Genomic DNA, 16,152 nt, shown 5'->3' on the forward strand with positions numbered 1-16,152 from the left:
CTTGAACTATGTACAAAAGTACATTTTGCTTTCTCACCATAAGTTTTAGAAATATATGATAGTATCTGTGAGATGCTGAAAAGTTATTATAAAACTCATAGCATGTAACAATATTTTAAGAACTTATTATTAAAACGTAGAAAATATATAATTGTAGTTTTACTTTATTTTGTAGATCCAATACTATTGCAATCCATCACATGCCCGACTTATGTTTTTCTTATAGGAGTTGTTAAAATCCTGATCGCAATATTAGTTTTTGGAAATAAAAAGAGTCCTGTTAGTTTAGTTGAATTATAATGTTTTGTTTCACTCATTCGGTTGAGACTTGCTTGACCACATATGCTTGGAGTGCATAAAAACAATATCAAAACAGGGCAGAATAATATTACAGCTAGCATGTTGTGAAGCTTAAATACTCAAAAATTATAATCCATTGAGAATTTAACCGACATTTAAAAGTATTCGAGCAATACTTCAATAGTGAGTACGAGTGCCGATGAGTATATTCAAGGGATTGTCCTCCTTCAAGAAATCTTTAAAAATGACTTGATTCGCAATTTTGGGAAATACTTTCCTTGGTCATCAATCCTCGACGATTTGGACGAGCACACCACACTCCACACAACAATTCCGATGATGGAACTGTCCAATTATATTGTACAATTCCAGGTGGAATTTCGACGGAAGGGCATAACGAGGATGGAGGAGGCACATTCCAAGGCAGAACGGGAGGGTGGCCTTATCTTGGGGAGCGAGTGAATCGCCTTATCGAGAAGCAGGGACAGGCGCGGGTGAAGCCGGACCACCCCCTGCCATTGGCCCAGCCGGGCCCGTCTTATCTCTTCCTATTGGGACTCATACCGTGGGTCCGTTTTACTGCTACTTTTCTCTCATCCTCTTTAGACTCCATAGCCATCACGTATTGTCACTGTCCTAGACGTCGTCTTGAGCTCTTGCGTCAACCCTCTTCTTCTCAAGCTGCGCAGGAAGAGCTACGAGATCAAGCAATGGCGTGCTCAGCAGTTGCCACCAGCGTGAGCGCGGCCCTTGTGCCCGCAACCCAGGCGTGGGAGGGCAAGACTTTGTCGCGTCAGGGTCTCGCTCTGGCTGCTCCGCCCAGGGCATCCAGGATGGTCGTCAACAGAAGCAGGGTTGTCATGAGGTAATGCGGCGATCTTTGGACTTAACCCAATTGGATTTCTTATTTATGCTGTATTTCTGCTGCCTAGCTTGCAATAACTGGCAATGGCTTGCTCATAGATCGGATATATGCTCGTTATTGGTTGGCTTCTTAGCATTTGAGACTCAGCTGCCTGCACTTAACTTTGTGTTCCGAAGCCGACGTATGTTGCATTGCGAGGTCCGTGTGCTGTTTACACGCCTGAATATGCCAATTCTGTACTGGGTACCTTAATGTCTGGGAAACTTCACTCTGTGGGGGTTTGTGAATTGAGGTTGTGACATGCACAGTGCTTACTATGAGTATTGTTAACTGTCTCCGCATTACAGTACGTACATACTGATTAGGTCATAACAAAGATTGGTACCGACTGTTTGATTCTGATTGCCCTTCACCGGTACTCGTTTGCAGTGCTACCCCGTCAGACAATAAGGTGGTAAGCTTGACTAGCCTCGCCTTGTTGGCTGCCGCCGTGGTTCCCGAGATCGCTGAAGCCGCTCAACCAGGAGTATCTCCTTCTTTGAAGAACTTGCTCCTCAGCGTAGTGGCAGGAGGAACTGTGCTGACGGTGATTGGTGTCGCCGTTGCCGGAGTATCAACATTCGATCCCGTCAAGAGAAAGTAGATCATGAGTTTTTCTTAGTGTGACCAATCTGTCGACTTGATTTTCTAATTCTATCGTAAACACGTTATCACTTCTATGGCCTGTACCTTTCAATGAGATGGTTTACGCATGTCGGTGCTTTATATACTATTTGTCCCAGATGCGGGAAATAATGTCCATCTCACATTGTGATTTGTGAAGTTCTAATCCTTCGGGCAGTTTGGATAATGTTGTTGAGATACTCCTCTGTAGCGAAGGCCAATGAAATTCAGCAACTTTACTGTAAGTGGAACGGTCTTGATCGAAGTAAAAACATCAGGTCTTAAATTATCTTTCATCTCAAATAGCACGGTACCACTGTATGCGGAATTTCTTGAACTGTAGTTTGATGTATGTAATGGACTAAGGCGAAATGACGTAGTTTTAGCACTTGTCTCCACTGAAATTCACCTTAAACGCGGTTAGGGATTCTATCACTCAATTATATTCTTGGCGATAGTAACATGCTAATTACTTGCAGTAGAAGCCGATGCTACATACGCGTCACACCGATCGTAGCCGAGAGACTGGCTTATTTTCATCGCGCAGGGTAATTGTGACGGTAATTGGCCACCATCCAGAACAAGTGAAAAACCTGTAATCTATTGATGATGTATCTTCTGATAATTGCAATGGAATTGTCACACCTCAACTACAATTTGCAACAATCAGCGCATATATCTGATATACTCCCATTCCTTTTATATCTTTTAACAGAATTAAGAAGAGTTACCATCACTTTCACACAGCACACAATTCTCCGCCAAAACCACATATAAACCAAATTACATTTCAGCTAAAACCTTAATTTCCCACTTCACGTATACATTTACTTGACCATCCTCTTCGATTATCGCAAAATTTGTATGTTTTAATAATTACAATTTGCAAACATCGTCATAACTTCAATGAACTTGTCGGCTGTAGGAAATAATAACCAGACTTGGTGAAACTCCTTTCAGGTATTAAGGTAGAAAGTGGTTTTTAGTTGTAATGTGTAGCAGCTAGCTTTTTATAATAAAGTTCAACTACATATTGATCCTCAAAACAGCTTGCAATACAACCTAACAATGCCACCAATAAATGATTTTCACATTTCAAAGTTTTATGTCCAAATCAAAGTAACACAATCAACACACAGGCTCATTCGACCGAAGAGGTCTATCTGTATTAAGAATAGCAAAGCCAATATTCGTAAATGCAACCACATTGACGTGATTTGAACATCATCCATAAACTTCGGTATATGTGATGATACCATGTTATTATTTTACAGTGAGGTATGCACCCGTTAAAAAGGACAGACTGCTCCACTAACAACTGTTTAGTTCATGTATTCCAACCACCACGTGTTAGGGGTGCACAATACAAGTGTAAAATGAAAACAAATATTTACAAAATACAAAGCCCACAATGGATTTGTATATCCACACATCCAACGCTTCCCATGAGATGTTTACATTCTGTGTCGCTTTGACGACACAGGAGACGATGGCAAGACGATCTCCTTACAAAGAAATCCTAACACCAAGCTGACCACCTAGCCCTTCGCATACTCGATTTCTTCATCATCTGAATTCCAATATCAAAGAGCAGCTTGCCCTCGAATAACCTACTCAATTCGTGCTATGCTTGACATCAGATGAACTGGATTCAATAGTGACTTCAGCGCTGCAGACAGGGCAGACCTGCCAATAAATAATACAAATTATAACATGATCATGACCCAGCTTCGAGGATAAATGCACATGTAATATCATTAGATGAAAGCAACAGCGGGTGTCAACAAAAACTACAACGCCCTTCAAGAAGCATGTCACATATGTCACTAACAAGGATGAGCATAAACCACCGCCTACGATTACAATACTGATTAGGCTCTGTACCTTATTATGTTGCAGCCATTGTTGAATGCACTCAGAATGGTAGTGATGTTTGCAAGGCAACCTAAGCATCTTGTCTCCTTTTTCGTACTCAAGCCGACAGACTACACACCTGTACAATAGAATTCAACATCAGTTCCTTCGTTGAAAGCAAGGTTTATATGAAAAAACTAAGGATGACGAAAAAGACATGCGTCAAGAGTAATTTCGAAATTGCGAGTATTAGGTAGGCAATATAATCTCTTACTGCTCTTGATCAGTGCTAATGTCCTTTGAATCAGGCACATACGTAAATTGTTGAAGTGATGCAACAGACTGGGCATTTAGCCCTTTGCTTTCTGTTCCTACTGCTTCTCCAAGTGCAATTAGCTCCTGGTATTAAATGCCATATATAAGCATCAAGAAGTTCCAAAAGATTTGAAAGTCATTCCACTTACAACTGAAATAGGATGAGGTTCAGCTCACGTCAGTCAGAATCTTACTTTTCATAATTAGATTGACAAATTAAGGGTAGAAAATCATCACATCATCAGATACAGTCGATCGAACAACTAGAAGGATGTGTAGCAATCGATTAAAATAAATAAAAAATCAAGATAGACTAGGATGGATTGAGGGGTTGATGTGAAACTTACCTCGTAAGACATATTATCCGGATCCACATCCTCCCACATGTCGTCCTGAAATGATCAACAAACATATTCTTTTTTACTACGTGCCATCCAGAAGCAACTAACAAAGCAACAACAGTTTGTAGATTTTATTTAAGTGAACACTGAACCTTTTCAAAGCGAAATGATATCCGCCACAAACAGCTCAAATTCATTCCTTTAACAAAGTGCACAAAGTTACTTACATGAGAGTCGTTGCTATCGGTTTCCAACCCCCCGTCAGCTGCAAAATAAAACAACACCAACCAAAAGAAGTAACCACCAAATAGTCAATTGCAATGCATTTCCGACACTAGTTTCATTGACACTAAAGCTGAAGCATATACCTTAAGAATCCATGATCTCTGCTCTTGAAAAGGCCAGACAACTTACGATCATGAATGCCAGCGAGCGCCATCAGATGTGCTGTAGTATCCCGATCCTCCTTGTCCTGGAGAGCCCGCGCATAAGCCTCATCACTATCAAAGTTAGCACCATCTAGCTGTTCATCACCAGCAGCTCTTCCCTCTATCCCTGGTTCCTCAGGATCATCTGCACCTTCTTCGACCTCTTCATCATCTTCCTCCTCTTCCTGCTCCTCTTCATCCTCTTCTTCATCTCGGTATTCCTCGTCGTCACCTGGAATATCGAAATGGTTCCCCTCATAAAAGAACCTACCAGAATCGTTAAAATCACCACCACCATGTCCCATCTGTAGTAAGAAATATGCTCTTTCCTGCATACATCATACAAAGTGACACATTGTAAACACGGTCTTCATCTCCACCATCAAACCTGGCAACAGCAACCTGGCAATGCTCGCTAAACCCCAACTGCTAACTAATCAGCAATGCAACAGACACTATCCCTGAAAAAGTTGGATTTCGAACTTCTACGGACACAATCACCGTTACGAAGTCACCCACAAAATTCAAATACGACAACGGATTCACATCCATTAAGGATCGTGCTGAGTAATAACCTGCTCCTGAAGAGCTCGAGCCAACGCCATGTCCGAATCAACTTGACTTAGAGAGGTGAACGGCACCCTTCCAGCAGTGCTCGGCTCTGGTGCTGGACTATCGTCGCTTACCACATTATTTTCGGCATCGCTGCCAAGACCCTCTACCTGCTGTGGTTTCTCATTATCATTACTCATATTCGAAGCTGCTCCTCCTTCCTTGCCCTCCATTTTAGAGGCTTCTGTGCTTTCTTTGTCGGCGTTGCTGCTCATCGATTACCACCTAGCTACAGTTCTATCTATCTACCTTTGTGACGGATCACCACCTTCACAAAATCAACAAGCTGCCCCGAGTTAGCTTCAATTGCAAATCTACCACCATACCATTCAGAATAAGAATTTAGTGTTTCATAGCCTGCCACCACTCTGCCCAGTAACACCACTATCGAGATTCCCGATGTCAGACGTGGACGAGAAATATTCTACCAGTGCACTACTGTCATGCTGGGATCTTAAGATACACTTAAACGGAAATGCATCCCGGAAGAACAAAATCAATTCACAGATTCCGCCATCAACTGATTTGGAACTCGATCTAACGTGCTGACATCAAGACGTAGACAATGCCCCTGCACAGCTGAAAATAACGACATGTGCATCGTCCACCACTCCGCAAACTCTAATCAGATAACAAACGTCCAAAAAACCGAAAGCAAAATCGTACAGTCTACGCTCGCAGCAAGTCAATCTAGCAAATCTACTCCCCAAGGTCAGCAGAAAGCGAACATGCTCAACAAACTCCTGAAACTTAACCCACATACATATTCTTCACGAACACATATAAACAAATATAAAATACAAGAAACCTACCTCAAAAAAGACTCGCCAATCACGGCCACAACGCGACCACGCCTGCAACCGATCGGATTTCCCTCGCCGCTACCTCTACACCCTGCTGCTCTCCAATCTCAAGACCACCGCCCAACCACCGCCTCGAAAGACCTCAAACGGTTCTCACACACTACAATCGCCCTGTTTAACCTCAAGACACACCCAACGACTCGAAGAATTGCCTCTAGGATTTCTCAAGAACACGAAGAAACCATTCGCAAGCGTCTGCCGAGGCGCTGGAACCCTAGCTTACAGGCCCAGCACCGCGAATTGCTTATTTGCAAGGACGGGCGACCGAGGAGAGGAGATACGGGATTGGAAATAAGAGACGGACCCTAACAGGCCTTCTTATGCGAAGCCCATTTCTTTCCAGGCTTTGGTAGGTTGGGACGATTTCGAACCTACCTGCCCGCTTCGTGACACCGACCTTCCTCATAGGTCTATCCCGGCCGGGCCTGGTTCCTCCTGTACGAGACCAGACAAGTACACACATTGATATGAGTACTGTGCCTGTAACCGACGCTGCCCGGTCATGTATACGCGACCGAACGAACGGGACCTCTCGTCCAGTGGTACTTGTTCATCAAAGGAGCATTGAATTATTTGGTGTGTTTTACACTTACGAGCCTCAAAAAAATTGGATGGTTTACAAGTCTCGGGAGGTTTATTTAGTTAGAACCCCGATTAAAAGGTCATGGTCCAAAATAAGTCTCCTCATTTGGTGAGGAAATGTTCTCTTTTGGAAGTCTTGATTTTTGGAGATAATATGAAGTGAGAACAGGTTGTTTAATCATGATTATAAATATGGTTAGTTTTAATATATTTCTTTTTGAGTTCAAGATATGGGAAAAAGGAAATGATTTAAAATAAATAACTATTTGGGAATAGTTTTTTTTAGAAAGTTATGGAACAACATGCTTCTATTTTTGGTAGTATGCTCCTGGGAAATAAATTCAAATTTTTGTGTACAGTTTTTAAATAAATTATTCATGAAAGCTGTGGTTATATATGAGTATAATATCAAATCAAATGAACTAGTAATTAATTGGAAACTAAAATTAATGTTGATATCATTTTAGAATATAATATCATAAACAACATTTCCTAGAATTTGGGTCTTGAAATCATGTAATATTATTTTTAACTTAAAAATTTTGTTTTAAATTTATATAAAGGCAAATGTTAAGATCTTGATAGATTATTGTATAATACTATGTATTGAGGTGCATTTGTTGAAAGCTTTTTAGTAGAAACATTCTTGACTGTTGAATTTTTTTTTAGTTTGTAAGATCAAGATTTAGTGTCTTTGTGTCTTGGAAGTTAGTTTTATAATAAAATTATAGTGAAATGTAAGTATTTTTTGTTACTTAAATCGGATTTTAAATAATAAGAAACTATAATTTTAAAATTATAAATATATATATATATATATATATATATAAAAATTTAGCAATAAGTTGTAATTATATTGATTTATTACTTATAAAATAGAATGAAATTTTAATTTTTTAAGAAGACAACTTATTTAAAACAACATATTTTCAAAATGCTTTTGCAAAATACTTAAAAAAAAAATGTTTCAAGTTTATTTTTTATACCTTTAAAAAATATTAAAAGGCCCTCTACTTAAAATTGTGCTTATTTTGTAGCCATGTTTAATTTTCTGTTTTAATACTCAAACTGATTATTATTGTTTAAAATGAATAATCTTCTTTATTTTTTAAAAATATAATTTCACACTTAAAACTAAATATATATTAAAGAAATATTATTATTAGTTACATTAATTATTAGAAAAAAAATGATTATAATATTTTTGCAACTTTGATATATTTGAAATTAAAATGATTTATAGATTAACCAATAAAGATGAAATAAAAATGTCGTCATTGTATGTTTAATCCATTGACAAGACACATACTATCTATCTATCTATCTATATTTTTCTTTCTTTAAAATATCTTGTTGTAATATCTTCTACTGACCACTTATTAGATTTTTATACCAATGAGAATTTCTTTTTATAAAAAAAAAGTCAATGTATTAAAATTGATAGAAATAATGTCATGTATATATATATATATATATATATATGTTTAGATTTTTAAAAATAAAAACTCAAGTTTAAAGTTTTAAAATTATTATTAAAATAATTTATATATTTATTTCTAAATAAAATCTTTGGAAATATCATACATGGATGTCAAGGATATGTTTCTAGATATATTTTTTTAAATATAGTTATTTTATATAACACCATTATGTATTTTAAAAAATTAATATGAAAAATTTACAAATATAAAATAGAGAATACGTAAAATGGTCATTGTCAAATACAAAGAAAGTTGAAAATCTTGAACCAAGACTTAGACATATGGAAGATATTGACAAGAGTATGGATGGCCTTAGTCTTACCTCCATATACATATATATATATATATAATGAAGGCCATGTGGTAGCTTCCTCAAAACCATAAGGTTTATACTCCATGTCTCCAAATCATAGGTTGTTTTTTTTAGCAACTTCTATAAAGTAGAAAATTTGGAAAACAAGTTTTAATAGCCATGTGATATATACAGAGATAAATAAAAAGATTTTATTCACATTTAAGAAGCTCCTTTAATGTATTTAAAAGAAATTATTATCAATTTAATATATACATATATATAGACATAATTTATTTAATTAATTTAATATAGATTTTTATTAAAATATATGTAAAATTAACACTATAGATAGTTTTTAGAATCTGATTTATTTTTTTGATTTAATTTTGTATATTGTATAGTATTTATTCATATTGTATGTTGATATAAATATTTATTTGCTTCTTTTTATATTTGATATTTCGTTTTTATTTATAAGCACAAAATACTTATTTATTATAATTTTTCAAATTGCATTGATAATAAATAATTTAATCCACATATATAATTAATAAAACAGCTATAGACTTTATTAAAATTAGAACATAAAATTCTAAAATTAGATTAGAATAGTAAAAATTTATATTTATATATTTATGTCTAACATTTTTGATTATTTTAAATAATAAATATAACAAAATATCGAATTTTTGCACAAAAAGTTGAATAGGGATTGAGTTTTTTTCTTCAATTACATTTGTTTTGCAATATTATAAATGATTACTAAATTGTCAGCATTTCACATTCTTGTGTATAATTAAGAATATGATACATTTTAAAATGTAATTTTTATTTCATATTAAATTTAAACATTTCATTTATTTTTCGTTTTGTGTACTTAAGATAAATCCAATTACATCCAATTTAAATACCAAGCACTGCTTTCTTCAATAAAATAAAGGTCATGTGAATCAAAATAAAATTAACAGATACCTTTTGATGTTTTTAAACATTAATCAAGCTTTAAAAGCTGTCAATAACATACAATATACATAGAAGCAAATTATTGAAAGCATTAGTAAACTTACTATTTCATGAAACTTGTGAGGTTTTGTTTTGTTTTGTTTTTTGTTTTTTTTATTAAATGTACTTAAAAGTTTAAAAAAAATTCCTTACTAAGCTTTTTAAACTCAAATTCTTTTTGCTCAACTATCACAGAGATGCCATTTCTTTTTCTTTTTCTGTAGACATTTAAAAGCACAAAATTAAAAAAAGCATTTTTTTTTTGATATGCAACGTAAACAGATGTGACTCAAAGCAAACAAATAAATAACAAATGAAGGAGAAACATGACAAGCAAACACAATTCAAGGAGGTTCAACATGTTCAGAACGTTCTAAGACGGTCAACAGTGCATTTGAATCCCATCAAAACTCAATTGATTATACTTCCTCAAAAAACCCTTTCAAAAATTAGCTGCATTCCATCATATTCTAAATCAAAAGTGTAAGTGAATATGACACTCATCCGAGTACAGTAGTTGTGTTACCACTCTCTAAAAATACTAGCTTCCTGTAGGTTTTACATTTGTAATGTTGCTTCTCAGCACGTCCATTTGTTATGAATTCCAATACCATTTTGTTGGGTTCCATTTTGATAAACCTGGTGTGGTAGCAACCAAGGCATGGATATAGAAGCCCAACCCAGCCCAGCCCAAGCCCAAAGCCCCAGAGCTCTTGAGGGATGGGTGGCACCACAAACTAGCGAGAGCTTGGAAGAATAAGAGGATAAGAGAGTGAAACCCTGCTTCCCCCCTGGCACGAATCCGTTTCGGAACTCTCTCCCCAGAGCAATTCTCACCAGGTGACAATCTCTTACCATAAGGACCCTGCTTTACTCTTTGCCAGAATGTGCAAAGATCACACCTTTGTAGCGGCTCTGCAGATAGAGTTGCATCAAAGCCCTTGCAAGTCAGTGAGATCAAGCGCATCGTCTGTAAATGGGCTCTAAGGTGAAACCTGATAGCCTTCACCGCTCTAAGTATCCCACCAATTGTGTTGTTGCGGAGCTGTGAGGGTTGGTGTAAGCTTCTAGGAGCTGGGGCAACAGGGTTGGGGTGTTAGGGGTTTAGGGTTTAAGTGTTCGGTACAATTCTCCCCGTTAGTGTTTGTGAGAGAGGTCTTGATTTAGCTGCTTTATTCCACGGCGTGATTTGGGAGGCTGGAATGTGTTTCTGCAGTTGTGGGTTGAGCGGATTGTTTGGTTATTCTTGGCTTGGGTTGGAAGCATGTTTTTGAGGTGGGTTTTTGCTTGAGATAGGCTGTGAGTACTGCTTGTGTATTGTTGTGACGGACAGTGCTGTGGGGTTTATATTACCCTGTTTAGTGCGTGCGTGCGTGGTGTTTAGGACTAAACGATGAAATAAATGTGGCTCTGATGGTGTGCAGATTATTGTGACGGAGAATCATCTCTAGCGACTTGGGGCTTGGTGCACTGGGGGTTCATACCTCATTGAGATTTCCCAGTCAAGAGTAGTGGCTTGGGCTGGTTTGAACTGGTATGACGGAGTTTCCACATCACAGCGAGCGTAGGTAGAATTTGAGCGATAGTTGAAGTTGGGGTGCACGCTAGGAATGCAAGAACTTGACAATGTTGTGTAAGGGGATAACGCACGAGCGTGTCCTGTTCGGAGAGGGCCAAATGACGATGCCTTTTTTGAGCAGTGGGATGCATGGCTTGTCATTGGCGACTTTTCCGAGTGTAAAACCGTCCTGTCCGCTTCACTGCCATTTCCGTAAGTTTACAACATATTTGGGTTGATGCCTAGGTTTCCAAATAAATGAATATCACCTCCTGCACTAATCACTGGTATAGCAGGAGTGTGTCTGTCTATCTTTTATGCTGAAACTATGTTCTTTTGAATCGTGGACTTTTGCAATTTCGTATGTGCACTTCGGCATGTTATCATTATATTCATCAATTCATGCGTTATTCTTGATGGTGATTGTTTGTTTTCGAGGATTCCGACCAATTTTAAACATGCTTTAAGATACTGAATCGTAAAATTTCAACTTGTGAGTCTTGATTAGTGTTTCCGTTTGTGTCCGTGGCGTAATGGTAATTTGTGCAGCAACTGTCAAGGCATCTCTTTCTGCCTCCGCCAGAGCTAAAGATAATGGATTTTCTTTGGTATCAGAGGAATCTATCCCCGCAGGAACCAAGAAGAAGGAGAGACTGTCGCGGCAGGAACGAGCTGCTGTGGTTGAATCTTTTGTGCTCAAGTACGTTGAAGTCATTTATGTATGCACAACTTTAGATTACTCACATGCCGATTATTGGATTAGTGGGAGAAGGCTAGGATGTGCTTAAGTTTGTGCTATACCCTTCCATTCATCTCACCTGGAGACGCTGTTGCTTATATACGGTGATATATCGATGGTGGTGTAATTATTTGAGAGTTGATAGTGTTATTAGCTGTGTTTCACAGATACATGGAGGCTCATCAGGGAGCACTTCCAAACGTTACTACTGTGCTCAAGAACACTGGTGGGGCCAGGAATGTGGTAAAAGACATCCTTAGTGGTTTAGAGAGCCGCTACACGCAGCCAATATCTGCACAGGATTTCGCGAGCAACGTAAGCATTGAAGAAGAAGAGAAAGAGGAATCGTCCAGTGAAATTATTGATGAAGAAAGAGAAGAAGCTGGAATGTACAATCATTTAGGTTTACATGAGGAAGACGAAGAAGAAGAAGAAGAAAAAGCAGGAGAAATCAAAATCGTAGGAGATGAAGATGCAGAAAGCGAAGGTGAGGACGAAGATGCGGAGGATGAATTTGAAGAGTGTGAGTCTTCTGGGGTTAGAGGTAACGAGAACGAGGACATCGAGAGGAAAACTGTGACATCTAGTTACGATGGAACAACCGGTTCAAGTCAAGTTGGATCAGAGACTCACAATCGATTGTCTTTACGACTTCGTGGGATGGGAATCTCTAATTCACTACAGCAACTTACTAGATATGACTCATCTGAGGTACAGGGAACATCTAGAAGATTTCGTCCTTCTGGTATGGCTGGCTCATATTTGCCTGGGCAAGACTTTTCAGAGAGTGATTCTAACAAGGAGAATGGAAGGGTACCAGGACGGCAAGCCCTTGGTTACTCTAGTGCTGCAGAAAATGGGCCTAGGAATGGCACTTATAGTGGAGGTCGTATGGAGGATGCTTCAGGAACAAGTTCGGACGAAAGGCATGGTATCTTCGTACGGTACTTGTCATGTCGTGCTACTCCGAAAGATTTAAGGGAAGCTTTTGCTGACTGCGGGGATATAGTTAGAGCTTATGCTATTAGAGCTCGACCTAATGTCAAGTATACATATGGGTTTGTTGACTTCAAGGTTTGTGCTTATCTTCTTTGGTCATTAGGTCATCTGTTGTTATGGAGGTTGAAAGAGTGTCGAAATTTTCTATACAAAAGGTGGCATTCATCTTTTTTCTGGGGAAGTACGACTATTACTCGATTGGATGACGAATTACCATCTTTCTAGACATTGCACTTGTTACCGGCTCTTCCGCTTTATACTTGAAGTTAACTGAATTTTTTCTCTAAACATTGTCTTATGCTTGGTTTATTACGCAGACAGCCGAAGCTTTGCAGAAAGCACTAGCGAAAACCAGAGTTTATATTAGAGGGTCTCGAGTAACAACTGAGCCCAGTACAACTACCCCGCACCACCTCTCGAACAAGTCTTGGGATGATAGTCAAAATTCTAGCGCTGGCGGTGTAGAATCCACCACATCTCAAGGGACAGAAAAAGTAACTGGTACATATGTGGATGCACCAAATGTGAAAGCGATCAGAGGGAGCGGTTACAAAGTTGCGGTTATGGGGATCCCTATGAACGTTCCGTTATCCGAAGTTCAAAGTGCCTTGTCCAAGTATGGTGAAATTGTTTTATCGGATATGAAACAGGAAAACATAGGAACTTACTCTGCTAACTTGGAGTTCAAGGTAATTCTGGAGCGTTATCTAAGTTTTTCCCTCTGAACATGAGATAAATAATAATTTGGTTTGGCAACTTCGATTGTTAATGATTGACCCATGTATCCACCTCAATTTGATGTGTCGCATTACAGGCTGTCGATTCACGAGATGACGCACTCTCGGCAAAGTCAGTGCAACTAAACGGATCACAGTATCCTATTTTTAGGGTCAACCCTGTGAATACCTCAGTGGTGCGATTGAGCAATGTGGGTGTCGAAGCGAATCTCGACCAGATTGGAGCAACATGCGAACTTTTTGGGCGGGTTTCGGAAGTGGTTGCTCGCTGTGATTTTTCAGTAGATGTCTACTTTCAATCAACGGAGTTGGAAAACATGTCAAGGATCCTGGCCAGGTGAGATCGTATCCATTGATGAATAGCAATCTGAATGGTTTCTACGGTAATATCATTAATGTCTGTTTTGATGGCATTGGTCGGAAGCTTAGAACGTGCTCCTTTATTACGATGTTGGCCTGCCCTCATGTTGATCATTCGCAGGCTGAATGAGGTGACAATGAATGGTCGGCGGTGGCATGCACAACCTTCTCCTTGTTTGGGTTCTGGTTCCTATGAAGCTTTGTTAAAAACAAGAGAGGGTCAAGAATGGTTGCAACTTGAAAGCGAGCGTATGCTCAGTAAAGTTGAAAATGCGCTCAAGGAACTGGTAGTGGACGTAGAAGATTTGCAAGAGCTGGTGAAAGTTAACAGACGCTACATGGAGTTAACCAAAAATAGTGGTGATTGATACGCTCCACAATCCTCTCTTCATCAGATATCTAGTACAAGAATGATTCACTTAGTGTAGGAGCCTCTGTAGTAGGTCAAGTCCAACATCACGTCTTAAGATTTACCTGCTCTGTCAAAGGTGTCTCGGAAATACAAGACTCAATTGAGGAATCTAACATGTTGCCTGAGAACATATCTGTATTCAGTGGGTATCATTTTTCATGAAACCGTGTTCTCAACTTCCCTCTATGATCATCAATCTCTCTTATTTTTTTTAGAAAGTTTTGACCACGTCCAGTTTTTCAATCAGACGTTGCGAAGACATTGTCTAGAAAACGACGCAGGGCTCTAACTGGTGGAATGACCTCTTCACTTCTCCGTCAGCTTTCAAAACTTTAGTGTATGACACGTGCATGTTGGTTACGCAGACTTGCTAAAGGTTACTAAAAAATGTGACGCCTTTAAGCACTTCATCTTTCTTATTTTTACTCTCGTATTGAACTGCTAATTAACTGCAGCTCTTGCTTCAAAGGTGCAGAAGTGCAACAACACAAGCTTGCACAGCTTAGGCTTGCGAGTGTGCTAGAATGTATTATCGTGGGCAGAGTTTTTGGCCAGCTTCACGTGTTAGTGTAGCACTCGGATAAAGGGTATCAGAAATATCGCACATTTGGATGAACGAAGGAGAAAACCGGACTGTTGGGGTGTATGATGAGCATAACGTAAGTCCAACACATTTCACCATTTCTACTGCTGCAATATTGCAACAATATGAAGTCACATTTCGCCATAAATGTCGTGTAACACATACAACCTTTCAAATAGAAATGAGCATAAGATGAATTAAATTGTACTTATATCTCACTAGAATCGATGAAAAACTCAAGTGCAAACATTGTACTTGTATTTCGCTGGAATACATAAAAAAAAACTCAGCCAAGTTCAAGTTTCAATTACTCATGATTGAGACCAAAAAACCAAAAAGTGAATCATATATCCTCAATTTGTAATTTTAGAAATACAAAAAGTGAGTAAAAATTATAATGAGCTCAAGATTTACTTTTTAAGCTTGAAAATGAACTCTATTATTAACAATATTATCTTTCCTCACAAATATCACAAAATTACAATTCATCCTTCCAAACATTCAATACTACGTATCGAAATCCTTACTTTCCCCTATAATAAAATAATCGTTGACATTGTACTACTAATTCGATTCCAAAATAACATCAAATGTGCACAGAAAAAAAAAGCATATTTATTTTAATCTAACTGACATCTCAATCATCTGTAGGAAAAAAAACTAATTTCATTCCTGAAATTCTTGAAACATCAAATCCACTTCGATAGTGGTATAAACATGAAATACAATTTTAGACCAGAATATACTCGAAAATAAACCGGAATTGATTGGACTAAATGATGTAGTCGACGTACAAAAAGCCGAAAAACAAACATGCAAGAATTTAAGACAAGTCCACAGAAATTTAAAGATTGAAGACCATCGCGTGAGCACAAAACAGTTCGGTCAATAAGTATAAAATTTCACCACACAATAGAATAAGTAACTTCCCCAGTCCAAGACCACGCAAAACCAATCAGAGAAAGTATGGTGGAAAATTGTTAAGCTACAGAACAACTTTCGCGAAAGTAGCGTATAAAAAATCGAAAAAATAAGAATTATCGCCTGCCACATAAAAAAAAGAAAAGAAAAGAAGTAACAATATCGAATCTGCAACAGTACCGTAAGACATGTGGCGCTGATTCCCCATGTTCTAATTGCTAAATAGAGCTTAGAAGTAACAG

At 38.1% G+C, this 16,152-nt stretch overlaps 3 protein-coding genes across 5 annotated transcripts; 2 read left to right on the plus strand and 1 right to left on the minus strand.

Moving 5' to 3' along the window:
- The first annotated feature begins 499 nt into the window (after positions 1 to 499).
- LOC112282820 (uncharacterized) lies at positions 500 to 1,882 on the plus strand. The gene is made up of 3 exons (XM_024520899.2): positions 500 to 503; positions 673 to 1,165; positions 1,595 to 1,882. The coding sequence occupies exons 1-3, from the start codon at positions 500 to 502 to the stop codon at positions 1,806 to 1,808; spliced, it is 711 nt and encodes a 236-aa protein (XP_024376667.1). The 3' UTR covers positions 1,809 to 1,882.
- A 1,318-nt stretch (positions 1,883 to 3,200) lies between these two features.
- Positions 3,201 to 6,522, minus strand: LOC112282401 (E3 ubiquitin ligase BIG BROTHER-related). Its single transcript, XM_024519938.3, has 8 exons — positions 6,191 to 6,522; positions 5,342 to 5,646; positions 4,753 to 5,095; positions 4,566 to 4,603; positions 4,345 to 4,389; positions 3,957 to 4,081; positions 3,713 to 3,821; positions 3,201 to 3,514 (listed from the first exon to the last, which is right to left on the minus strand). The coding sequence occupies exons 2-8, from the start codon at positions 5,591 to 5,593 to the stop codon at positions 3,443 to 3,445; spliced, it is 984 nt and encodes a 327-aa protein (XP_024375706.1). The 5' UTR covers positions 5,594 to 5,646; positions 6,191 to 6,522; the 3' UTR covers positions 3,201 to 3,442.
- A 3,781-nt stretch (positions 6,523 to 10,303) lies between these two features.
- LOC112282881 (uncharacterized) lies at positions 10,304 to 14,592 on the plus strand. 3 transcript variants are annotated; one of them, XM_090250533.1, is made up of 7 exons: positions 10,304 to 10,441; positions 11,026 to 11,372; positions 11,709 to 11,859; positions 12,066 to 12,972; positions 13,215 to 13,586; positions 13,712 to 13,971; positions 14,116 to 14,592. In XM_090250533.1, the coding sequence occupies exons 2-7, from the start codon at positions 11,228 to 11,230 to the stop codon at positions 14,360 to 14,362; spliced, it is 2,082 nt and encodes a 693-aa protein (XP_090106659.1). In that variant the 5' UTR covers positions 10,304 to 10,441; positions 11,026 to 11,227; the 3' UTR covers positions 14,363 to 14,592. The 3 variants fall into 3 exon arrangements, with proteins under 3 accessions (XP_090106659.1, XP_073390526.1, XP_090106660.1); XM_073534425.2 differs by having other exon boundaries at positions 10,311 to 10,589; XM_090250534.1 differs by lacking the exon at positions 10,304 to 10,441 and adding an exon at positions 10,697 to 10,876.
- Positions 14,593 to 16,152: the final 1,560 nt, after the last annotated feature.

The sequence above is a fragment of the Physcomitrium patens genome, chromosome 5, assembly GCF_059467195.1.
Source record: "Physcomitrium patens ecotype Gransden chromosome 5, ASM5946719v1, whole genome shotgun sequence".
In the NCBI taxonomy this organism is placed as follows: domain Eukaryota; kingdom Viridiplantae; phylum Streptophyta; class Bryopsida; order Funariales; family Funariaceae; genus Physcomitrium; species Physcomitrium patens.